General features: G+C 41.5%; 2 protein-coding genes across 5 annotated transcripts in view; both read right to left on the reverse strand.

Annotated features, from left to right (window-relative positions):
* Positions 1 to 27,169, reverse strand: part of VCAN (versican) — a 143,338-nt gene that overhangs the window by 96,972 nt on the left and 19,197 nt on the right. For 3 of the 4 annotated variants that reach the window (XM_032404046.1, XM_032404044.1, XM_032404047.1), the window contains 2 exons: positions 6,199 to 6,274; positions 2,166 to 2,543 (listed from right to left, as the gene is read on the reverse strand). In XM_032404046.1, the coding sequence (XP_032259937.1) occupies positions 2,166 to 2,543; positions 6,199 to 6,268 (448 nt within the window). In that variant the 5' untranslated portion in view covers positions 6,269 to 6,274. Of the gene's footprint in view, positions 1 to 2,165; positions 2,544 to 6,198; positions 6,275 to 17,338; positions 17,905 to 27,169 lie in introns of those variants that run through there. The other variant, XM_032404045.1, reaches the window with a different exon arrangement.
* The window catches only part of XRCC4 (X-ray repair cross complementing 4), a 336,322-nt gene continuing 330,735 nt past the window's right edge, over positions 21,583 to 27,169 (reverse strand). Inside the window, exon 10 of the transcript XR_004299391.1 lies at positions 21,583 to 21,855. The gene's annotated coding sequence lies outside the window, so the exon portion shown is untranslated. The remainder of the gene's footprint in view (positions 21,856 to 27,169) is intronic.

Consider the following 27,169-nt stretch of genomic DNA (forward strand, 5'->3'; position numbering starts at 1 on the left):
GAGGGAGAAGCAGGCTTCCCGCGGAGCAGGGAGCCCAACGCGGGGCTCGATCCCAGGATCCTGGGATCATGACCTGAGCCGAAGGCAGACGCTTAACGACTGAGCCACCCAGGCGCCCCCTTTTTTTTTTTTTTTTAAAGAAAAGGTCATATTGCCTAAGACCACTTTTTTTTTGTTATGCAGAATGAACTTAGGTTTCCAAGATACCTTCCACTGTCTTTTTATTCCTAGTAATTCCCTGGGGTTGACAACAGTCTATATCCCACAGCCTGACTTAAGAGACTGTCTTCCACATGCCCATCCTTAGATTGTCTCCTTCTCCCGAGACAGGTATGTGCCAATAAAATAACTACAGGGTGACAAACTAGCCATGCCATAGATAAGCACCTCTGATAAGTGTCAACTCAAAAAGACCTGCACAGTCACCGAGTAGATGTACTGACAATTAACATTCATTTTCCCATTTCTGATATTGCAACGAAAAATTCATCACATGCCTTTCAGAAAATCTGTACCTCTACAGAACTACAATAAAATTGCCAGGAAGTATATATTGTGCTATCTGGTAAGTATGAGATAGTTTATAATGATCTCTAAGGCTTAAGCAAGAATTCAAACGGTTTTAAATTAGTCTTATGTTGATCAAAGCTTCAAATAGTCCTCTTGGTAATTAAAAATCTTCCATGTGCACTGAAGACTGGCAGTAAGGGGGCACAAAGGGGCCTCTAAGAGCAGGGCAGGGCATATCAGTCGGTGTAAGTATCTGCAATTGTTGGGATAATTTGAAGACCTCATGGGGCTAAGGAGATTAAGTGGAGGATTTTCATTGTTTAAGAGGGGCAAGGGGCAAATCCATTGCTAATTCTTTAATGATGAAAATAGTAAGAAATTGTTAAACTCCTTTTGGGATTTTAAAACATATATATAAATTATACATAGTGCGTATCTACCACTACTATATATATTTATAATTTATTAATAATCTGTATGTTTATACAAGATATAAATATAATACACACAAACATACAAACACACACACAAAGAGAAATAGAAAAATATCACTAGAGCAAAACAGTCCTAGGCTAACTAAAATAAATAATAAAAAGGTTAAAAGAATGAAGAGCCCAGGATATTTAGTGGATGCCTGGACAATATAAAAATAGATTGGTAGGAGAGAGAAACAGAATCTGAACATAAAAGGATGTACAGAAAATTAATTCGTTGCATCTGAAATTCAAAGTATTTCCTTTTGGCTACACAAGAAAGTTTTAATAAAACCCTTTGTATATATTTCTGAAAGGTAAATATTTTACAGGGAAATGGAGGGATGGAAGAAAAATCTGTTCCATCATGTTTGGGTATTAGAATTTTGCTTAATAACTTGCCAAAATATTCTGTTTCCAAGAGCTATGGTATTATGTGTGTACCCAATTAAAGCGATTTTTCTTTGCTTTGTCTCCTAACTTAAATTCAAATGACATATAAACCACCACAGAAAAGGGGCTAAAATGAAAATGCCTCATTGCAAGACTTAATGTATAACAGCTAGCGTTATTACCTTTAAAAAAAAATTCACTGAGTTTTATTTTGATCCAATTCAAATGTTTATTAAGTCTGGTCTTTCTAAGGCACTGTGAAAGGTACCATGATACTTATTAAGTGCTTCATTTCTTCAATGTAAGATGGAATTTATATTTCTTAAGAACAAACTCAAAGGTTTTAATAATCATGCTAGGACAGCGAGAAAAAAGGAGAAAAGGTAGCATGTGAGTATGTGTGTGTGTGTATATGTGCATACACACATACTGTAAAAATTAAACTGTAGATCAGTCTTTATGGTCTTAAAAAGTATCATTGATAGGTCTCAATAATGAAGTAATAATTCTTGAGCTATTTATCATGTCTTGAGGTATTCATCATTTCTGCAATACTGCACTTGCTCTTGACTGTATTGAGTCAGGGAAGTTGCTGTGCAAAAAGTCACCTTCCTTGACCCTTGAAGAAATAACAGCTCATTTTTGGTGAAAGGCATGAACTGTTGAAATGACTGATATTTCTTGCACTTGCCCAAACCCTGAACTATAGTTACTTTGGGTACTGTTTCACAACACTTCTGAACCAGGTATCATGTTACACTACTGTCTTCCAGACTTAGAAAGCCTTACCATCCACCGCCAATGACACCATGTCTTGTGTGTCTTCAATCCCGTACATGACGTCGCAGCGGTAGAGACCCGCGTCACTGGCGCGCAGTTTGACCATGGTGAGTGAGGCATCACCCACGACCTCGGAATGTGTGGGCACGGACACTCTTCCTTGATAGCCTTGACCAATCTTGATATTCCCATTTTGGGCTACAAGAACCGTAGTCTCCTTCAGATCTTTTCCATTCTTGTCCAATTCAATCTTAGACCATTTGATTCTGAGAAATTCGCTGGAGGTGTTGTAACTGGGTGGTAAGGTAGGCAGGGTTGAAAAATGACAAGGTAGGTTGACTTTTCCAGAGAGGGAGCCCTTAACAGGTGGGCTTTCTTCCACTTTGACTAGAAGAAAGAGAAAATACCAAATTAACAGTCCTAGAAAACTCAACTGAGTCTATTAAATAAGTGAATGGATAAGAAACCCTTGCCTTGGTTTGGTTACATCTTCAATATGTGAGATAATTAGAATGATTTTATATATAAAGAATAGTATACAATTTTAATAATGTTTTGCAACAAAGACAGGGATTCATAATGCTCATTTTTATGTACTAAAAATATGGCATTTATTTTGAAGTATTTGTAACTTAGGGTTCAACACGAACAAAATAGGTGATAGAATAAGGCATGTATAGGAAGGCAGAGACTAGAATCAGTAATGCAGGTTTCAAAGACTGGACCGATGTTAGGAAGAGCAGTTGAAAGGCAAATTTATATCTACAGGTCAGAAGAGGAAAAACATTTAAGATAACTGCCACATTACCTTAGAGGAAATGAAAATAAAATGCAAAGAGGAAGCAAAAATTTTAAAAATGTACTTTAGTAGACTGGAGCAAGAGGAAGTTTAACACTTGAAGGACCCTCATTTGGTTCAGTGTTCGAATCAAAGGCTTTCATCATAACGACAAATCCAGCTGCAATCATTTTGCAGTGAAACATTACCTCTCAATTGTATCCTGGGGGGAAATTTTGGTCTGTTTATCTAACCCACCTAGAGTATTAATCTGCATAATGTCTTTCTGTTTAAGCCCTTAAACTTTTAATAAGAAAGAATACCTTGACTGCAATTTAACACTATCACATGCAAAAAAAAAACCTGTTCTTTTACTCTTACAGGAATTCATACCCCTTTCTTTCCTCCCCCCATCTTCTAGTTCCTACAAATTGGCTAGACAATGTGTTGGCAATAACAATAGAAATTATGTCAATACACAAGCAGTCCTACTTCATGAAAATATGATGAACAAGGTAACAGTAGCCTCCAGATGGAGTGAAATAATATTTCTTAATTAACAAAATGCCGTGTGTCTAACACCTAGTGTGTGTTAGTAGTCAAGGTATTGGTAACATACATCTCAATATAAACATGCATCAGAAATGATATAGCTGTCAACAGAGCACTGAGGATTCAGTTGCGGATAAGTCATTTTGAAAACTGCAGGAAGATAAGGAGATATTATGGACTTTAAGAAAAAAATACTCTCGGGGCGCATGGGGGGCTCAGTCGTTAAGCGTCTGCCTTCGGCTCAGGTCATGATCCCAGGGCCCTGGGATCGAGCCCCGCATCGGGCTCCCTGCTCGGCGGGAAGCCTGCTTCTCCCTCACCCACTCCCCCTGCTTGTGTTCCCTCTCTCGCTGTGTCTCTCTCTGTCAAATAAATAAATAAAATCTTTAAAAAAAAAAAAAAGAAAAGAAAAAAATACTCTCTACTATTAAAGACTGAAATTTAACTTCAAGATGACTGGCCTATAAAACATTTTATATGATACAAATAAATCTAAAATAATCAATACAGTATTATATTTACAGTATTTGATAGAAATCACTCACATATTTCTAATTTATAATGGTCATTGTTGTCATGCATTTCTTTGTCATCTTACTAATCTATATATAACTTGTCCCAAAACAGGATTTAAGGCACTTAACAAAATTAAATAAAAATAACATATACTATTAACTGCACTAAGTTAGTCTTTAAGATGTTACTAAGATCATTATCATCTTGGAATATAGGGGACAATTCCATTCTATTAAATCCTTGGCTGACAAAATAAATTATCTCACTTAAAGTGAACCCTCAGAGTGAAACTAGTCCAATCATTTTCTACAGATGCTCCACTGAGAGGAAGTGACATTCAAGCTCCCAGCTGGCTGGTTACAGACCTGGGTGGTGAGAAGGAAAGTCTCCTCACAACTAATAAAGGGATCTTTCAGCTTTGGTATTTATTGGGTTTTTCCATTGTCCCTAAATTAGTTTTAGTTCCTTTGCAGAGTCTAGACCCATCCTATTTCTATCCCATCCTATTTCTATCCCATCCTATTTCTATCCCATCCTATTTCTTTAATTGCTATCTGCATTGGCAGCTCTTAGCAATTTCATGATCTTTTAAATAAATCTATAAAGTCCACAGGGGACTCCCTACCTGATTCATAATCCTTTAATTTGGGCCCCATTAGGGAGATGATGACGACACAAAGATTTTTTTTTTTTTTGCCAAGAATAGGGGTTCTGAGAAGGGAAGGGGTGAGAATTCTATGATCTAAAAATCTCCTAATTTACATTTATCATATGTTCTAGGAAATCCCATCTTCCTTCCTGAAGAATTATTTAGATGATTAACTTCACCACAAATAAAGTATTGCTCTTTTAATGGAGAATAAACAGCTTTACCATCAACCTCAATTATGATATAAATTATGAGATTCTTTATCATTTCCCTAAAAAATGAATTTAAGATAAATGATGTTCAATTCTGTAATATTTATTACTAAATTATAATTCTTTTCACAATTTTAGATGTGTAGAGGCAGATATGAGAGTCAGTCAAATCTATCCATTTGGGTGGTTTTTGAAACTCAGAGCATTGCTCAATAACTGTGCTGTTATGAAAAAATATATTGGAACAAAATGATGTCAAAAGGCAAATTTCCCAAGGGTTATTTATTGTTCTAGATGTTTATAGATACAAGAAAATTAAAAGCTTCAGTTGGATATAAGGAGGAGCAGAGGGGAGGGGAGAAACCCTGCCCTGGCTTTGCCATTAATTTATTGTGCGACTTTGGGGAAGTTTACTTACTTTCAGGAAGTAAAGGGGAAGGTCACAGACAGGGAAGGATAATAGCATCCAGGGACAAGGGAGAACACAGAAAGGAAATATGGAAAATGGAGTTGGTTTAGATGGGTAATAACAGAAGAGGAATAATAGAGAAAAGAGGGGGAGAACCTTGAGGGACACTTAAAATAGAGTTTAGACTTTTGGCTTAAAACAAAGAAAGAACTCAGGGCAGTATCTTCCCTCATGGACTACGGTCCAGGAATTTGGAACTATAGAACCTTCATTAGATGAATATATAATTTAAAGCTGAGGAAAACAGTGCATGTGCACTTACCCAGTTAGTTTGAGGGAGAGAGAGAGAGAGAGAGAAGAGGAGAGGAGAGGAGGGGAGAGGAGAGGAGGGGAGAGGAGGGGAGGGGAGGGGAGGGGAGAGGAGAAGTGAAGAGAGGAGAGGAGGGGAGAGGAGGGGAGAGGAGAGAAGGGGAGGGAAGAGAAGAGAAAAGAAATATAGATGTGGGTAAAAACTTGGCTGTCAGCCTGCTCTTTGTCTTTTTGACTCTTCTCAAACCCTAGCCTCCTGAGGGTTTGATAGGCTTTCTTTTCTTTATAGGAAAGTCTTTGAGTATATTGAAGAAGACAGATTTTAAAAATATGTCCAATGCCATATATGAGCCTTTTTGCAGTCTGAAAGTAATCTGGGAATTTACTGAAAATCCATTCGCTTCTTTAGCATTCTGTTCATTATTTCATTTTGATTGATTGATTTAAAACCATTTATTAAATAAAAAATAATATTTTAGCTGAAAGTGTTCAGCACTATAAATCACTAAGTAGATTAAAATTAATTCTTTATTCTAGTGGCCCCATATTGCTATTCTATGCCCTAGTACTTTCATTTTTATTTCACTAAGCACCAAAGAAATTGTTACCACACTCACCTTTATGTAGTGCATGGGTTGCTATTAAGGTAGAGCACATCCATAAGATGCTCTTTATATTTATCAACATCTTGTTCTAGAAATGGAGAAAAACACAAAGGAAACCATAAGCATTCAGGTTTGTGGTGGGCCATAAATCACATGCTATTTGTGCAGTGTATGTAATAAGAGTACAAGGAGCGGCTCCCCTTAGATTGTAAAAACAAGATAGAACCTGTAATAGGAAAAGTCATCCCAACACTTTAATTATTAGTTTGACTCTCACCCAATGCAGTTGTTACCAAAATAATCCCAGAACCCACTTTGGGAACATACAACAATATGGATGCGCGGGACAACCACAACTGGGTAGGCTGTAGAAAGAACGACTGAGACCACAGCCCGAGCACCTAGTGGCTAGGAACCGGCACAGAGAGGGAGGGGTGACCACAATGTCTATTTAGAAACAGGAAGCTGGTCACAGATGGAGCAGAAGAAGATGGGGAAGCAATAGGCAGAGATGTTGAAAGAGAGGGATTCATATCAAATGTGAGGTGGGAAGGAACATGGTGGTGGTTCCCGCACATGGTATCAAAACAGGGAATAAGGACTTCAGCAGGCTTTTTAAAGCACAGACTCAATTTAGTTTCTAGGAGGCTGAACAAACAAAACAAATGTATTATAAGGAGCTGTTAATTACAAAAAGACCAGTGCTTGCCATGAGTTGTTTTTTTTTTTTTTAAGATTTTATTTATTTATTTGAGAGAGAGAGAATGAGAGACAGAGAGCACAAGAGGGAAGGGGATCAGAAGGAGAAGCAGACCCCCTGCTGAGCAGGGAGCCTGACGTGGGACTTGATCCTGGGACTCTAGGATCATGACCTGAGCTGAAGGCAGTCGCTTAACCAACTGAGCCACCCAGGCACCCTGCTGTGAGTTTTAAAGCAGTTCCAACAGTTCCTAAGCCTGAAGGGTAAAAAAAAGAAAGAAAAACTCTGTTCTGAGAGTCAAGAAACCCTGCCCTGGCTTTGCCATTAATTTATTGTGCAACTTTGGGGAAGACATTTAACAGTCTGGGTCTCAGAATGGTCCCTTCCAGCTTGAATTTCTATGAAGCTGTAATTATGAGGCAGATAAGTACCAGTGTTGGGGACCATCTGGAACGCAAAGAGCCAATCTCAGAAGAACTGCAGATTATTTGATCCCCATGGTTGTTCCTTTCTCAGCTACATTTAGAACTGTTCTGTAACGGTCCTTCTTGGTTGGCTACCCAGCAGCCTTTCTTCTTTCTCCTTTCTAACAAAATTCCCATTCCATTCTCCTGTCTACCCTCCTTCACACAGCCATACACCTTAGAGGAGCCTGAGTCAAACCCAGCCCGAGGGAATGATCTTGATTATCCTAAGTCAGTCACACTGCTCCCATTCCTTTCACCAATGACTGGTTTTGGAATGAGTATATGAGGCAGTCTTAACTAATGAGATGTGAGGGGATCTCAGCAGGGCAGAAGGGATGCTCCTGGGAGAGGGACATTCATCTTAAGAGTAAAAAGTGAAATTTCAGGTTGTATCATAAAAAAGCTATTAAAGAAAATGCATTCCATGAGTATTAACTGAATCTAAGAAACCTTTTTATAAATATACTTATAAACAATAATTTCCTATCTTCATTAGAGAAAAAATTGTCCTCAATTTTTTTTATTTTTTCAGGAGACTTTTATTTTATAAGCATAATGTTAAAAGCCTGGTGTCCACCTGAATTCAAGTTCTGAATCCTTTACTAATACTCTGCAATTTGGGGGTAAATTACTAACTCTCTCATTTTCAGTAGCTTTTTAATTGTGAAAAGTAGTACTTAACTATTGGAGTGAATGTGAGGATTGATAAAACAATGCCTATGAAATATAGCTCAGGGATACACAGTGTATTCAGTACTCAATATTTCTTACTAAAATTACTAATTCAGGTTTTCTACAGATGTTCTCTTCCTGCTTTCATATCACTAATAGTAAAAAGAAAAGTATTTGAAGCTGTTGGATTTGAAAATTATAACCTTGGTTGCCACTATAGAAGCAGTGGATAAGTTTATGCTTATAATAAATTGCTCTAAAACTTTTTTCTATGTGCTTCGAGTCATTTCTTGTAAACATGTTTTATCTTCTCTGTAGAACACAGCTAGTATCACATTCAATTTACTAATTCCCGTAATATTCCCATAATATTTCCACAGGGCCAGCTTCAGAGTAGACCTTGAGGAAGGTTTATAGACCAAATGCAGGGCCACTGCCTCCACTTCCTATTCTGAAACACACTCTGAAGCCAAGGGCCAACCATCTCTTATGACTATGGGAAAGTAGGCTAATTAAACGTGAAATATATTTAAACCAGTCCAGTTGACTATTCATCATGTCATGATAATATTTGATGTTTGTCAATATTTGGACATTGGTGTTAGCTCTCATAACAAAATCAGAGAAAGTGTGACCATGACCCAGGAATGGGTCTTCTGCATCCTAATTTCCTCTCTAAGACCAATACTCAAAGTGTAACTTTTTGTCCCATGCTTCAACCTTATAAAAGTATCTTTTTTTTTTAAGAGAGGGAGGAAAATGGTTTTTCATCTATATAACAAGTATATTCATCACTTGCCTTAAGATTGCCCCAAGACAAGGCTAGCGAAGGAAGCCAGTGCATTAAAAATACAAGGGAGAGATCAGTCATGTCTTAAATATATCTACATAAATATATTTTAACAAATTCCCAACATTCAAAAACTAGGGTTTTCACAGTAAGTCTCAGATCTCTTTTGACAAATCAGATCAAACAAGTCTAGGTCCATATTCTTGCTGGCCAGCCATCAGCACTAGGCAAGGAGCAGGCTCTCACCCTGGCTCCGTGTACTCAAGGTCATCACTCGCCCCACTCGGCTTCTCATCCATTTCTACTCCATTCCTGTTCCCTTTAGGCACCTGATTTAAAGAATGGTCATTTATTTCTTTAGTAAATATCTCAGAGTGCTTTTACTGATATTAATTGACTTAGAACTACATTTCTGTGGTCTCTTCCTTGGCGTCTACGGGCATTCATTCCATTTCTCTAATTTTCTTAAGGCTATGTCCATGTTCATGTTGTTAAGGCACACTATTTACCTTCTGCATTTGATCTTACTAGATAAGGAACTTTCTAAAACCTCTTTCTTTTTTTTAGTACCACTCTAACCCCCCACTTCTATTCTTCCCTCTTCCATGTCTTGTAAGCATAATCTGCTGGTGATATCATGTCTGTCCGCATAGAAAGACCTAGGAGATATGAAAGCCAGGGCCTATATTTAGCCTTCACTCCAGTGAAATCAGTGAGAAGAGGAGAAAGTCATCAAACAATCAAGGCACAGCTGACTGAAGCTGTTTAATTGCCTGGGAGACAGAAGAGACAAGGTTAACAAGACTCCTATACATGACAAATGTCTGCAAAAAGGGTAAGGGTCATGCCAAGGATGGGCTGCCTTGAAGAAAGAGAGCCAAGGTTCTAGTAAACAGATATTTAATATTCTCCCTTAATCCTCCCTTAATCTTGGGGAAGATCCTCTGAGCAAAGGGTGACTTAAGGACACAGACATAGAGATCTTGTCTTCTAATCTTCAAATTAGTTACCTTAGACAACCAATGGTCTAGGACACCTCAACCACAAGGTGAATATAATGAGTACTGCCTACCATATTGCTCCTGGGTGCATTCTCACAGGAAGAATCACTGCAACGCAGAGAGAAATATCATGGTTTAAGCAGAACATCTTATAAATTTATTTCACAGGAGTAATTGCGCCATGTGAATTTATCACTAACCTGTGACTGGATTCCTGAACCGGGACATAGCTAAGCTTTCTCATGTCATTGCCCCTTGGTACTGCCCTTTTCTCTGCCTGGCTAACTCCTTCCTCATTATTCTGTCTAAAACACTACATTCTCTATTCCTTTTGCCATGCTCTATTTTCATCACAGCACATAGCACATATCATTTTATTTATATATTTGGGAATTGCCTTTCTCTACCCACCATAATATAAGCTCTGGGAGAGCAGTCTTTGATGTTTTGTTCATTGCTCAGGACACTCAGTAAAATATGCTCATTTTTTTTTTTTTTACATAATAAGATGCATATTATAAACACTGTTTGGTACATTCCTTTCTTCATTTAAAATACAGTGTATCTTGGAGAATGTTCCAAATTAGCAAATACAGTTTTTCTGGGTTGTTTTTAACAACCATATAGTTTTCCATTAGATGAATGCAGCATCTTGTATTTCACCAGTTCCTATGATAAGCCTTTAAGCTGGCTTCATATTTTTGCTATTAGAAACAATGCTGCAAAGGGCATCCTTGTCCATTTGTCTTGGGTGACATTTGTGCCAATATCTATATGACAATGTCCAGAAGAGAATCGCTGGGTCAAAGAGTATATGCATTTTTTAAATTTTTTGGTAGCTCTTACCAAATTATTTTGTAAAGAAGATGAACCTATTTATATTGCCACAGTAGTATGTGAGAGATCCACTTTCCCCACAACATGGCTGACACAACCTTCATCGAACTTTGTTATCTTTACTACTGTGATGGATGAAAAAATAGTGCAGTATATCATTGCTTTTCAATTACTATTTCTTTAATTATGAATGAGACTGAGCAATTTCTCATATGATTAAAAAAATATTTTTTCTTCTGTCAACTGCCTGTATTTCACATTTGATATTTTTTGGATGGGTTTTGGTCTTTTACTTATTTGTAAAAGTTCTTGGTATACCAAAAGAGTTATTAGCTCTTTGTCTCTCATATGTTCCAATGTGTTACTTGTTTTTGTGTAAATAATTTAATTGTTATTTACTCATACTTATCAGTCTTTTCTAGTATGGCTTCTGGATTTTATCTTTTGCTTAGAACAGGTTTCTCTACTCCTATTTTATTATTTTAAAAATCCTATAGGTTCTTCTAGTTATTTTTTTATTTTATTTTAGTTTTGAGAGAGAGAGAGAGAGAACATGTACAAGCCGGGGGGGGGGGGCAGAGGCAGAGGGAGAGAGAGGCTCTTAAGCAGGCTCCACACCCAGGATAGAGCCCCACATGGAGCTGGATCTCATGACCCTCAGACCATGACCTGAGCTGAAACTAAGAGTAGGAAGCTTAACCAACTGAGCCTCCCAACTAGAGGCGCCCCCTCTAGTTATTTTTTTAATATCATTCTCTACATCTCATATTTGGTCATCTTAACTTTATTTAAGGAAAAGAAATGAAGTAGAGATTGACTCTTATTCTGAGTGGACCAATCAGTTGTCCCCAAATCATTTGTTGAATAATCCTTCTTTTCCACTGAATTTCCAAGTCTATTCTAGTATATTTCTGGACTCTGTCTCCTGTTAAGTGAAACTAGACAATTCTTAAAGCAAAATGCTCCTATCTAACTCACTTTATAGATTTAGTAGGAAATATGTGATTTAGGTAATAGTGTTTTTATTGAGATTATAGAATTAGATCAATATGAGTCCCATGGATATAATATTAACACCACTTATTTGTATGGTTTTCCATTTGCCAAAGCTTTCCCACAGGTATTCACCGTTTTGATGTGTATAACTGTATATGCATTTAATAGATTCTGACATCAAGCTTTTTGATTCCAAGTCTAGTGTTCATTCCACCACACCATAGGTAATAGCAACTCAGTAATTTAATAATAAAAAATTATTGTCACATATTATATATGTGTTTATTATAAGCTATGTAGTCTCATTTTTATAGACATAAGCACCTCTTAAAATTCTTAAAAGAACGAGGTAGGATATATATAGATACAGAAATGAGGTAAATTTAAACATAGATGTGCATTCACACCCTTTTATAGTTGATAGATCTATCCAGAGGAGTTTCAGGGAACATAACAGACAAACACATTCAACAAAGTCACTTTGCCCTGACCACTGAAATACAACCACCCTGGCACATTCAATGATAAGAACCTAGCAGAGTAAAAACAAAACAAACAAACAAACAAAAAAACAACGCAAACACTGGAGAATACATATAAATACAATATAAACACATAAATGTACATTTATGTATGGGGGGTGTGGGGGGAGTGGGTGTAATTTTCTAAATCTAGGCTACCAGAGGAAACAGGCAAAAACTCACTAATTGAAGCAGAGCTTGACCAAGACATTTATCTCTAGGGATGCCTGGGTGGCTCAGTTGGTTCAGTGTCTGCCTTAGGCTCAGGTCATGATCCCAGGGTCCTGGGATCGAGTCCCGAATTGTGCTCCTTGCTTAGCAGGGAGTCTGCTTCTCCCTCTCCCTCAGGCTGCTGCTCCCCACAGTGTGTGCTCTCTCTCTCTCTCTGACAAATAAAATAAAAAAAAAAGACATTTATCTCTACTTCCTCTTGTTCTTTTTTTTTTCTTTTTTAAAGATTTTATATATTTATTTGAGAGAGAGAGAACAAGCAGGGGCAGGGGGAGAAGCAGACTCCCCACTGAGTGGAGAGCCTGATGCGGGGCTTGATCCCAGGACCCTGAGATCATGACCTGAGCCGAAGGCAGACACTCAACCGACTGAGCCACCCAGGTGCCCATCTACTTCCTCTTGTTCTGATTCCCAATCAGAGGGAGTACCAGCCTTGTGTTTTCTGGTGAAGTATAGACCTGTGCAACAATGAGCATGTTTTCTCAGACTAGAGCAACTCACCCCCAACAATGAGTGTGAGTCCTCACTGGTTTCTCTAGGTGGGTGGTGAAATAATCACCTACTGTGGTATAGTCACTGATTCTTCTCAAGATAACTGTGTATCTTGAGAAGTTGGGTCAGTCATAGGGCAATATCCCATTTTAAATATCGTGTCTAGTGATGTCTGTCAATGAATAAAGTCAACAAAACTGTTTAAACTGCAGTAGGAAAGAAAAGATTGGTTGTGTGACTATTGGAAGACAGCCTTGGTGGGTCTTTATGCTCTCAAAGGCTCTAAAGCTCAATTAGTGATCACTCATCAACCACAAAGTACTTATGCATAATAATGTGAGGAAAGAGAGAACAAGACTATATTTTTAACATTAATCATATTCAACCTTAAGTTAGCTTTTTAAGTCCTTTGCAAACAGAATTTACAAGCATGCAGACATAGGTATCTTAGAATATCAGAGACATTCCCCTCCAGTTTGCAAGCACAGAGAAAAATTAGAGGAAACCTACACCTGTAAACATATAAAGCTAGCGGGGGATTCTTTTCAAACTTCATTTTTTTAAAGCAGAAACAATTTAGGAATAACTTTTAATTTATCTACTAGGAAAAACAAACTAAAAGCTTGAATTCTGACATAAACCCTTAGATGGTCTTGTTCTTATCCCTCTTCCTACCACCCACAAGATTAAGGACTGTGGACTTCCTGCTGGAGGAAGTAATTGCTCAATCACTTTGGAATCCACTGGAACCCTTCGCTGTATTAGTTTGGACAGACATATACAATTGTGAAATCTTCCTTTTTTTACTGAGAGATCGCACTAGAAGTCAGTCCCTGAGACCTTCTGCCCTATATGCTCTTATATCCAAGTGACATATTCTCGGAACTGGGAACAGATTTCATCTCAGAAAACTAGTTGTTGCTCCCATTGATGCCTTCCCATTTTTACATTAAACTCACAGCATCCTATTTCAGGACTTCACATGAATATTTTCATGATAGCTTTGGCACAGTTGACAAGCAGTACTTAAAATAATTTAGGTCACAGCTTTTAGAAGGAGTCAAAAAGAAAGGGAAAGTGTACCAATTAGATAATCAGAATTTGAGATCTCAGAGATCCTTAAAACCCTGTTCTCTGAAGTAAAGCGAGGAAGCAAGAGAGTTTAAAATGCAGCTCTAAGTGGCAGTGTCTAGACTGCGCCACGTTCCCCCAAGTTACTAGCTCCGTCATTTCATAAATGTGTGCTGAGCTCCCACTGTGGGCCAAACCCGTGCTAAGGGTCCTGATGCACAGGGACCTGAGTTACACCCGCAGCCCCTTAATGTTTGAGCTCATTGGAATTACATCAGTCCTGTCAAATGGCAATCATTCGCCATTCTAGACGCACGACAGTCTGGACGTGATTATCCTGTAATTGACTAAAAATAGTCTTTAAACCTACTTGAACGTATTTTAAAAGTCAATATATGGAGTACAGAATAAACTCGTGTCATTTTTCTGTCGAAAAAGTTTGCTTGGAGTCCTCCCTGTTTCAAGGCAAAAACACTCCTCCTACCGCTCCCAAGAAGCAAGAAAAATTGTTTTCACATTATTAATAAGAGTGTTTAGCACCTTCTGGACAGAAGTCGGGTAGCCTCCAGCAGCAGCCCGCACCCTAAGCGCGGAGGGCGCGACCGCGGAGCTTCCACCCGTGAGCCCCGCCCAGCCTTTCCCCGCCCCGCCCCGCCCCCGCCGAAAGCGCAAGGCCCCGCCCCCATTGGCCTCTGGGCGGGGACCCGAGGCGCCGCGCCAGCGTTCAGGCTGGGCGGACTGCCGGTTCGGCAGAGCGGTTGTCTCAGAGCCCAAGTCACACCCGTCTCTGGCCGGGAACTAAAGCCCCAGCCCACGTGGCGGCGGCTGGAGAACTGCGGCATAGCGAGGAGCGCCCAGCGCGCCTCCTACCCCGCGCCTGCTGAGCGAGTGGGGCTCGGCCCGAGGTCCCAGCCGCTTTAAAGGGCTCGTTTCTCCCCTACCCTTCCATCCTGGGACGCCGCTTTAGTCGCGTTTGTTGTCACTTATTTAAAATATATCTTAAAACAAGACGCGAAATTCGGCCTCAAACTTCGAAACGTACCCTACCTGTCCTCTCCTGGCTGTTTGCGTCGGTCAGCTCCATCTCCGCTCTCTTCTTCTTCCCCCTTCCTACCCTTCCCTTGCCTTCTCTTCTTTTTCCTCCCGGCGCACTCCTTCCCCCAAATTTCCATGTTCGATGTGTGTCTTGAAATTGATTAGGTTTAAACTTTGGATTAGGGGCCTTTCTTTTGCCATATCCTGGGGCGGGGCCCTAGTATTGGGTTCAAGTGGTCAAGGGCCTTAGTAAAGTTTCCAAAAGTAAAGCATTCTGTATTATATTTCTTAAACTGATGCATAAGATTGAACATCAAGCCCTCCAAAACCTGGATTCGCCCCTGGCAAGCTTCAGACTTGGCCCAGGGCGCTGCGCACATCCCCGAGGACTCGCGAGCTGGCGCTTCTGCACTTCGCAAAGACAAGGTCTCCTTTCAGGGCCCTCCAAATCCCTAGATTTACGTCGCAGAGTCTGAAATAGAAAACTAACAACTAAAGGTTCTTCATCCTTGAATATATGGTTGTAAAAGTGGCTCGCTTGGGGTTTTTTGAGGGGGGAGGTGGGGGGCTCGGTTTCCTCCACCTGTGCCGCACTTCTCCATCAGGGGGCGCCCACACCCGCCACAAAACACCCTATTCCTAGACATCTGGCTTCTGCAAGTCCTAAGCACGCCTACTGGGGGCAGATCCGAGGGAGCTCATTGCCTCTCTCGCTCCTCCCTCCTAGCCTGCCTCCGCGGACCCGGGAGGCAGGGATTTCACACTAGCCATTCATTTGTCAGCCGTGGGGGAGGGGACGCAGGAGCGAGAGAGACTGAACAGAGGCTGGGAGAGGGGAAGGGAGGCAGAGAAGATGGAGACAGAAGAGGGAGACACAAAGATGAGAAACGGGACACAGCGAGACTGTCTTTCAGTCTGTGGGTGTGCGCACGGTGCGACAGCTCTCCAGGCGTTGCGTAGATTTCTTCCCCCTCCCGCAGCATCTCCCGGGGACAAGCAGGACTTGCTGGGGCGCAGCTGGATCGGAGAGCAAATAGTTTAAGCTATGACACTGTATTTCTAACCCGCTCTCCGCTGCCTAACATACAGACCGCTCCACGCCCAGTGACACAGACAGCAAGCCGGGACAGCCCTGTGGCCCCATATCCGCACGCACTGGGGATGTCGCCCCGCGGCGCCCACACCTCTGTAGGGTGGTGGGACGCTCCAGCCTAGGGCGTCCCCCGGGGCTCCCAGCACTCGCTCTCCCTGGCCGCTGGATTAGCCAGTAAAGTTGCTCAACTAGGGCGAAGAGCTGGGAGGGTGTGGGGAGATGGAAGGAAAAGAAGGACCGCTTTACTCGGGGCGAGAAGGCTGGTCCTAGAGGCCCCAGATTCGGGTCCCCGCACCACCTTTGTCTAGAGAGCGCTCTGAGCCCTGGTTTGCTCGTTAAGACCAGAGTGGAAGCCTCCACTTCGCTCTTCTGGGTGAGAGAAAATTCTTGCACATCGCTGATGGTTCAAGGCAAGCTTTTCCCGCCCAGGCGCTTCCCAGACCGCCGCGGCACTCCAACAACCCCACCCCCATCCCCTGCTCCCTCCCGGCCAGCCCCTGTGCTCCGCGCGCAGGACAAAAGAACCCAGGGGCACCAGGGAGGGCCTTGACAGCCCCCAAGTCTCCAAAGAGACGCAGCCCAGGCACCCCACACATCCCCCGGCCGGACCTCTTTCCAGACTGCTTGCGGGCGGCGGGGGCGGGGGGGTCACGTCCGCCCAGGTCCCGGGTTGCTGCGGCGCGGGATCGTCCTGTCAGGAGCTGCCCTGGAGCAGCATTCCAGGAACGCCGGGCACTGACCACACACCAGGGGCCCGGAAGCCAGGTGGCCCGCACCAAGGCGGCTTCGGGGACTTGCAAGTGGACAAGTCTCGGGAGTCCCCATTCAAACTTTTGCCTCGAGCAGGTTAACAAAAAAAGCTCAAGGTGCCAGCGGTCCCTCCAGCTCTCCAGCTCAAGACCCCAATACTTTTCTAAGGATTCTCTACAATTCTCTTCCCTCCCTTCCCCCAATTCCGTTAGTCCTTCTACCCCCACCCCATTCCGGGCTTCTTTTGTCTGGATCTTTTCAGCACCACGGTCCCTCGGTATTCCTCTCTCCAAACGTCCTTCTGAAAGTTACCTGCATTTTTAAAGTGCATATATTTTCTTAACTTCGCCTTACAGCTAGTTCTCTTTGCCTTAATTAAAACCTTCTACCAATTAAAATGTACTTCGTTTTTCTAAGCTCGCTCGTTTTTGTTGGTTTTTTTTTCTATTTTTTTTTTTTTTTTTTTTTAAAGGGGGAACAAAAGAAACGTGATTACCTTGAAAGGCGGCTTATTGCAGTTTGGGGGATAAAAATCACCGCAGCGCTGCGCGAATGGGCTCGGTGTTGCCGGGGCGGGTCACATAGGAAGCTCGGTGGCCTGGGGAAGGGTGCGGAGGGTGCGGGACGGTGCTGAAGGATGCAGGAGGATGCGGGGCTGGCCGCAGATCCCCGTCCCAGCGCCTGTCCACAGCACCTAATGTTCGCGGCTGTTGCTCCCGCCCGCCTGGAGTTCTTCCCCAGAAAGGCTCGGGGCAGCTCGCCTGCAAGTTCAAATGCGGGTTGTGACACCCATCATCATTATATCACTGTACCGTCAGCACCGAGGAGGAGACTCAGCGAGGAGGAGGAGGAGGAAGAGGAGGAGGGTTCATTCACAGGCTCCTGAAGCGCTCGGCAGCTTCAGCCACTCCTAAGAGCCCAGGCTTGGAAAGCAGGCAGAGGGGCGGAAAGGCAGCTCCCCGCGCCTGCGGTAGGGACCGCCTGCCTCCCTCCCCAGGCACTCCCACCTCTCGGCGTTTCTTCCTGACAAGAAGTACCAATCGGCTTGGGGACAGCAGCGCTCCCCATTCAGCGACTCATTAAGTAACATCGCGCTGTGCGCACGGAAACCACTGCCCTCCCACCCCTCCCCACCCCCACTTCCCCGCCCCCTGTGCTGCCAGTTCTGGGTTAGGGGAAAGGAGCCCCCAGGCTCTGGTGGGGCAGGCCAGCACTAGACAATTGCGCACCCTCAGTTCTTCTTGGGAGCGAATGAAACTCTGCAAAATCAGCAGAGAACTTGGTTACAGCGTGTTTACGCGGCCACAGAACCTGCCTGTCCCATCTGAGGGAAGTGTCAGGCTTGCGCCTCCAGCCAACCTGAAAGAGACACTGAGAAAACCAGATCCTTCTAAGACCTAGAGGGAAAGTGTAAGAACTGCCTTACCCGGGAACTGCCCAAAGGGGAGCCCGACGTCATAGCGCAATTTACAAAGACCCTGGTAATAAAGGCTTGGACAGGAAATTCCCCGAAGCAAATCCCCTGTCGGATTTCAACAGATTCTCTAACTCTGCCACAAACGTACAGAAGTCTAGATTTTGCTTTCTTCCTTCTTCTTTTCCCTCAGTTTTTCAAAGTGTCCCTCATGGTAGAATATTTAATAATTTTTCTTAGTAACAGAGACTCCTTGGATGTACCAATCCCCTTCCTTGTGGTCAGGAAATGGGACCACAATCTTTCTTGAGTTTTTGTGATTTTCGTTTTCAGCCAGGCTGACCAACTATGTAAACAACATCAACACAAGGAAGAGTCCCCTGCATTGTGTTACAAAAGGTTTCCTATAGGACCTTAGAGAGCAAAGGGTCAACCAGTTGACACAAAGGATTTCTCCCTCTTAGAAAAGAGGGACTTTGTATTTTCCTTTTCTTTGAAGTCAAGTATGAGTTTATACAATGGGAACAAAATAAGTCCAAGGTGCACATCAGTTTCAACATGGATACTGGAGTGGATAGCAAATTTTTCTTTCTACACAAACATGGAAGTATCCTCATGATTATTCTCTCTGAAGTCTCTACTTAGAAAATTATATCAAATACAACAGTGATGATTAAAGAAAAAAGTCCAGTTTCACTCTGAATTTCTTTGAGTGGGTTGGCTTTAGACTCATACTTTAAAACTTGTAGAAGCCTAGACTTCTGTGCACACACATTTATAATGTTTCTTTTCTAAGTTTCTTTTGCAAGTTGTATGCATTCTGCATGATGCTAGATTTTAAGTTATAGACAGGTAGAAGTTTTGCTGGGAGAATTTCAGCCCTCAAAATGTGTGTTTTCCATTTCTCATTATTTATTTATTTATCAGCTCACTACAGTGAATAACATAACTATTAACTACAGGATTTAGGAATCAATTTTTTTTTGTTTGTTTTACAATGATTTTTTTATTCTTACTATAGTTTTTATACCACCGTTCTTAACATTGAAGTTCTATTTCATTAAGTATTTAGAATAACAGAGTCACAGAACAGAATCAGATTTCAACCTTTACATTTAGCAGATAAGCAAACTAAAGCTCAGAAAGTGATTTTTCCTAAAGTCAGACAATTAATAACAGAGCTATTACCAGAACACAACTCTTGACTCCAGGTCCAGTGGTCTTTCCAGCACTCCTCCTGGCAACTTTTTAAAAAGATTTTACTTATTTATTTGACAGAGAAAGACACAGAGAGAGAGGGAACACAAGCAGGGGAAGTGGGAGAGGGAGAAGCAGGCTTCCTGCCAAGCAGGGAGCCCAAAGCGGGCTAGATCCCAGGGTCCTGGGATCATGACCTGAGCTTAAGGCACATGCTTTAATGACTGAGCCACCCAGGTGCCCCTCCTAGCAACTTTATAATCAAGATCACTTCACTCAAAAAGGGAGAAAACTCCTTATTGAAATTTATACTCTAGGTATTAGGACAGACCTTTCTCTGAGACACCTCAAAGTATATATTATTGTTCTCATTCTTAAATTTGAGTAAACCTAGTTGAGTTCCAAAGAGTTTAAATGTCTCGCCTGTGGCCACTTTCTAAGTGGTACATCTGCCAATCTGAAAAGCTTATTATCTTTCCATTACCCTGCTCTCCCTTCATAATACAGTTAAGTAAAACATTTCTGCAAAGGAGACCTAAGGCGGAAGAAAGCAACTAATAGCAGATTAATAACCATTTGTAAGGAAATGTTAATATTTAACAGTCCCTGTAAATAATGCCAACTTTACATGATGAAACATGATGAAAAATAAGGGTCAGAGACTACTTACATCCTGAGATATTTTCCTTTATCTTCCCAAATGTGTTTCTCTAGCCCTCTAATGTTTATAGTTCCTTATAATGTCCACGGACATTACAACTCTTGACAGAGCCGTTCTATAGGGCAAAGGCACTTTCTCAGGCAGACTTCACTAGTCAGAACATGGACAATTCTGAACAGCTTTATACCGCATGCCTTTTCTTTACCTCGGCTTGTAACATTATTTAGAAAATTAAACACTCCCGCAGGCTGCCAAATAACTAAAATGAAACGACACCCCCAAATATCAGCTTGCTTTCTCTAATTTCCCTATAATAGGGAATAAAAAAGAAAGTATACAAGGTACATTCAGAATAGACTCTATAGATGTATTATTTCCATTTAACTGTCCTTGAGGACTTCTCCCTCTCTCTCTCTTTCTCCCTCTCCCTCCCTGCCTCTCTCTCCCTGTGTTTCTCTTTCTCTCTTCATGAAGACAAAGTGAATGACAGAGCAGTTATTTCCGACTCTCCCACGTTTTAAAAATTATCACAAGGTTTTGAATGGGAAAGTATATTTTTGTAACCTTTATAACTAAAACTACTTTGCCCATTACACTCAAGTCTGAATCAAACAGTAATTAAAATCTCATTCTATGTATCCCCCTTTAAATCATGTCCTTGTACTGGGGATATTCTGTATGTAAACTCCATAGTCCCAGGTATCGATAAAGCAAGATCTTCATTCCTAGTGCGGGTGTCTACAAGAAACCAGAAGCCAGAAGCTGCGTGCCTTGCTTCGTTGCCTTGATCTTGTCTTCAGGAACTTGGCAGGAGTCAGGGGCAGTCAGCCAATGACTGGACAAGAAAGGTGTAGCTGGCAGGTGGGTGTCCAGGGAATTTCATTATCTTCATCTGAACCTCCTTCTGAGCTTTAGGATCACATTTCAAGTCTTCTTTTTTAGTGATCAGGTGAAGTGTTCTTAGACATGGTATCATCTTTTGCTGCACTAGGGATGACAAGGTTCCAGTCCCACCCACATGCAGAAAATAGGTTCGCATTTCAAGTCCCTGATCTGGCCGATCCTAGGCACAATGAAGCAAATATCCTCTGTGGATGGTGAAAAAAATGTGTGGCTAAAAAATGTACCTTTAATGAATTCCACAGTGCCTAGAAAAGGAATCCAACCTCTAAAATTGCTTCATTATTATTTTTTTTAATAGGTTAGGGACTGATATTTTATCCAACACTTTAAGTCCTCTTTGGTTTTCTAGGAAATGCAGAAGTAATATGAGGTCTTTTTGCCTTCCTTAAAAAATAAAAGAAACTCTACAAAAGGCAAAGTGATTGATGGTGGCAATCTTATTACTCTTTAGCCTGAAGTATATACATTACTCAGAAAAATTAAACACAGACAAATATCTTCAGAAAGCCATGAAAAATTTGATTTTTCCCAGAGCAAGACTTTGCTCCCCAACCCCCAAATCAAAATGTTACAGTAAAATGTTTCTTTCAGTAAAAGTTTTTTTTTCTTCTTTGCTGTAAATGTCCTGTTCATGGTTGGGCAGATTATTCCAGAACTTAACTGGAAGACCATCTACATCACGACGGAACTATGCAAGCAAAAGCCAAGTTCCAACATGGAGTGATGGGAAAGGCTGGGCTGCCCAGAGGATGACTTCATTAGGGAGAAGAGAAGTTCTCTGAGTCGGTCCACACGGCAGCCAAATGGCTCAGCACATCTGCGCTCGCCCCCAGGAAAGCTGTTTGGAGCACAGTATCAAAAATGCCATCGTTTTTATAAAGAAAAAGATTAAGACATAAATGAAGCAGTCCAACTAAATTGAATCAGAGATAGTATCGACCTTACTCACCTCCTTAGTCACTTTCTCAAACTCTTTTCTTCCCCTCCTACAGCCTGAGAAATATAGGTCACTTCTTATAAAGCATTTGTCTCACTGAACCAAGATGAACTGAAGGATTTGGTTTCTGAACACAAGGAAGCGGTAGAGATCTTACAATCTATGCTGTAGGGCTGAGAACAACGCAGAGGTTTTCTTAAGAGGCAAAACTTCTGCAGTTGCTGTTTATTTTCAGTGAGTACCAGCTTCCATTTATTTAATCGGAGTACAACGGGACCCAGAGACAAGAAATTTGATGAAAGCTCTATGGATGGTGCAAAAAGCCACCACAGCATCATTAGTGTCTCTGGTGAGTGAAGGTGGGAAGCAAGACAGGAAACAAAGGAAGTTCGACGTAGTGAGAAGAACGTTTGGCGAACTCCAGTATAGGTATCAGAACAAGACACAGAAGTAACAGGCAGTCATTCCATTTTAGTTTTTTCAGCAAAAAGAATTGCAGGACAAGTTGAATGCCAGGGACTTTAGGCTTTTGTCAAAAAATATGAATGATCCCATTTTAACCCTGCAATTCAAAGGACATTAAATATTGCTATAGCTCATCAAGAAAAAAGAAGAGAAGAATATCTATAAGACGCAGCAAATACTTATCACAGACTGCTCTCAATTTCATTTCTATTTTCTTTGTTCAATCCAACAAGCATTTACCGAGCACTGTTAATGTGTACTGTTTTAGACCTTAGGCATTCAGGCATTATTCAGAAGGTAAGGATTGCTTCTCAGCCTAAAGAAGTTTCTAATCTCTATAGAAAAAATTAATTTATTGGAGTAGCCAAGGTTATTATTTATCTATGTAATGACTAATGAATTTAAAGGGAAAAAAGCATTTGTGTGTGTGTGTGTGTGTGTTCATTGGCTGGTCTAATCAGCCATCTTTTAAAAACATGTCACTGATTACAAATGGATCAGGGGAGAATGATAGCTCAACAAATCTCCTTTACTGGAAAATCACTTGCATGCACATATTCTACTGACATTGAGTCCAGGCATTAATCTTGTTGTATATGAAGAAATTGTGTTTCTTATTTTTCCACAATAAAAATAGTTCAGTAGATGTCATGTACTCAGGGTTCATTTTAAGTTTTTGAAGGTCTTCTAGAGTTGATAAATCAAACCAAAGTTGAATGGTGGAAGGAAAGCATTAAATGTCATCCTAACAAGAAAGGAAGGTCAGGGAAATTGATCACACCAAGGACATTAGGGTCTCTGGCTGCTGGACATGAGTATCAAATGTAGGCATTAGAAAACAAGAGAAAAGAATAGGCACTAAAATTCTTCTTCTTAGTCATCACAAAGCTGAAATAATTTGATTTTAAATATTGTATTGAATTTATAGGCTTCCCTCAAAAATGCAGTTGAGAATGTGTAATAGCCCTTCCTATCCCCATTTCTGCAACTCTTTGGGGGAACTTTTGTCTATTTCTCTCTGGTGGTAGTTACCTGTGACTGCCTCCTCTCCCCATATCATTTCACACAATATCTCTCTCCAGCTTTATTGAGATATAAATCACATAGAGCATTATGTAAGTTGAAGGTGTACAATGTGATGACTTGATACATGTGCATACTGTGAAATGGTTACCCCAATAAGGTTGGTTAACACATCTTTTACCTTCATAATAATCATTTTGTTGCTGTTGTTCTGGTGAGAACATTAAAGCTCTACTCTCATAGAGACTTTCAAGTATACAATACAGTATTGTTAACTGTAGTCACCGCTCTGTACATTAGATTCCCAGAACTTGCTCGTCTTATAACTGAAAGTTTGTAGCCTTTGACCAACATCTCCCCATTTCCCCCATCCTTTAGGCTCAGGCGACCACCATTTTACTCTCAACATGATAAAAGGCTGGCCATATATGACAAGCCCACAGCTAACATCACACTCCATGGTGAAAGGTGGAAAGCTTTTTCTCTAAGGTCAGGTGTCCACTTTTACCACTCTTATTCAACACAGTACTGGATGTCCTATCCAGAGCAATTAGTCAAGAAAAAGAAATAAAAGGCATCCAAATCAGAAAGAGAGAAGAAAAATTGTCCCTGTTTGTTGATGACATGAGCTTGTATATAGAAAATCCTAAATACTTCACTAAGAAACTGTTAGACCTAATAAGGGAATTCAGTAAAGTTTCAGTAAAAATCAACATACAACAATCAGTTGCATTTCTATATAGTAACAGTCACCTGAGAAAGAAATAAAGAAAACAATCCATGTACAGTAGCATCAAAAACAATAAAATACTTAGGTATAAATTTAACCAAGGAAGTGAAAGAACTAGGCACTGAAAACTATAAGACACTGAGGAAAAAAAGTTGAAGATGACATAAATAAATGGAAAAATATCCTGGAAAAGTTAATATTGTGAAAATGTCCCTACTACCCAAAGCTATCTATAGATTCTATGCAATCCCTATCAAAATTCCAACGGCGTTTTCCACAGAAATTTAAAAGGAAAAACAAAAAAGCACGCTATCTATCTTAGTTTGGGTTCCCACAGAGGCAAGCCCTGAGGCCAGGATTCAAATGCAAGCAGTTCATTTAGGAGGCAAGACCAAGCAACATCTATAGAGAAGAAGGCATGAGACGGGGAAGGAAAGGAGGCTAGTGGGGGACGCACTTCAAGCAGGCTGTCACTATAGGTAGTTAGAGCTTAATCCCACTGGGGACTGCTGAGAAAGAGTAGAGAAGGTGCACCGCAGAGCTATCCCTTCTGGGCTATTTATATACTTGTTGTTGGTTGAGGGCTTTTCCAAGGGGTGTTAATCTCCTGCCACTTGGGTATATGTGCCGGCCGCCTGGGCTCTGGTGGCCAGCGAAGGCTCTCGGGCTAAAAGATCCAGGGCTTGTGATGGGAAACTGGGCCAGCCTGCATGGAAATGATAAAGGTAAGGGGATGCAGGTGGGGTACCAATCACATCTGCTATAATTCTCAATACTCTAATCACCACTTGGCTGGCTAGAAAGGCAGGACTGGCAACAATAGGTTTCCTGCCTTGGTTGGGGCAAGATGAGGCTGCAAGTTTTAAGGTATCAGGGAGGAGTGTGAATCCAGCCACCGCTCCTTCGGTGTAGGCCATGCTCCCCACGCCGGGATCACATCACAGCTACTTGGTCACACCCAGGGCTGCCTCATTAGCAGGATCCCTAGTCTAAATCTCAGTGCCTCTTCTCCCTCTGACAGATCTAGCTTGTAAATCCACCTAATGCGGACTTCCTCTTACTTTCGACATGTCATCACTGACGGAAGCTGTGCGAGAGTAGGGTCTTTATGTGTCCGGTTCACATTCTCACACAGCTCCTTAGCACAGTGCCTAGCCCGTAGGAGGTGCTCAACAGATATGTGTTAATAGACGTGGAATGAATACATCTGTTGATTATGTTCTATGTCCTAAGGACTATCATTAAAGAATAGAAATGAAAATAGGAATAAAACACACTCTCTGCCTCAAGAAACAGTGAAAACTCAAATGCTTCACAAAGGCCATGAGGACACCACAAAAGAGTGAAGTAGGCAGAGAAGTAAACAAGAGAAAATGGTAAGACGTTTGGAAGCAAGGGAGCCTAGTCAATCAGAATGTGGGACTGTTGATCCAGTGCTTCCTGCTCTTAAAACATTCAATAGGCCCTGCAAAACTGGTCTGTGGACTGATTCCCACTGGAAGGATCCTAAGATTCTGACCATAAGTTTAAACGATCCAAGGGAAGGCTGGTGGGAAACTAGTGGAGGGTAGGACTCATTTTATTCCCTTTATCTACTCTCTCCTTTTCTTCTTCTGCTTATCCTCCCCCCCCCATAGTAAACACCCTTATGAATCCCCAAAAGGCCAGTGTGCTGTACAGAGGCTTAGGAAGGGGAGGAGGCAATGGCAGGGAGATTTCAAGGATGAAAGGGGAGCAATACACCAGGATTTCTGAAGCATCAAGGAAGGCTGAAACCAAAATGTAGCAGGCAGAGAAGACGCCGCCTCCCTACGCAGCTCCCTCCCTTGGGGCCACCTATGACTCCACCTGAGCTCCTGTTCTAGGGGCCAAGAAAGTCCCTTTTCCCCTTGTAGTTGAGGGATCCAAATACCCAGCAACCCAAGTGGTAACAATGCATCTTCCTAAGGGGGTCTTAACCAAGAACACTGTTAATCTGCACTCTTCAATGTACATTCTTGACTTTTTATCTTTGAGGCGATGTATTGTGAGGACATAAAGCACAATTTTACACTATTCATAAATAGAGACTGGCCCATGAAGCTATAAACAAAATAGGAAAGAATACCTCCTGTGACAGACAATTGCATTTTGGAGAGGGAACTGGGGAAGCAGATATCAAGAGAGTGAGAAAGAAGCTGGAATCTGGATTATAATTGGGAATCATTTCCTAAAATGATCCAGCCATGCCTAATAGAGATGGCAGATCCAGATGGGAAAAGGAAGAAGCTGAGGGAGGGCAGTTTTCACCTGGGGACAGACGGATGGCTGATGCCTAGGAAACAGTGGGACTGGGGGTAGTAAAAAGCAAAGATGATGAGCACTGGGTGTTATAGTTCACTAATGAATCACTGAGCACTACATCAAAAACTAATTATGTACTATGCAGTGGCTAACTGGACATAAAAACAAACAAACAAAAAAGCAAAGGTGAATGAAAAATTCGGTTGCTTGAAACCAGGCTATTTGTGAGCTTCCAAGTTAAAAAATAACCCGAATGCTATTGTTTTTGTTCCCAATCACTGTCCAAACTGCTGTGTCAAATGCCCCCTTCCCAATGACAGTAAGGTTCCATAACTCTCTGTACACTTTTCATTAACATATGCTTATTTTTACATAGTTGAAAATACGAATATCATAGACTAATTAAGGCTCTCCTTCCACCAAAGCTTCTCTACCTGTGGCTCAAGGGATTTAAACCAGAGAAGGAGGATGTCTGTATTTTTACTCTTCCTGGGGCTGCCTGACTCTGGCATGGGGCAGGGCTGGGTGGGCTGCTCTGGGACCTCTGTATGCGCTCTCTTCTAGCTTCAGCATTTCTGCTACAAACAGGCAGAAGTGAGGGTGAAGGAAAGGGACAATACCCTCTTCCTTACCAGCTGCTGTTAGAATCCTCGCTGGGATCATTAAAGCTTCTCTGGACCACAGCGACTGGCAGCTGATGCCCTCTGTGGGTCA

Source organism: Phoca vitulina, unplaced genomic scaffold (assembly GCF_004348235.1).
Source record: "Phoca vitulina isolate PV1807 unplaced genomic scaffold, GSC_HSeal_1.0 scaffold6, whole genome shotgun sequence".
NCBI classification, from domain to species: Eukaryota; Metazoa; Chordata; class Mammalia; order Carnivora; family Phocidae; genus Phoca; species Phoca vitulina.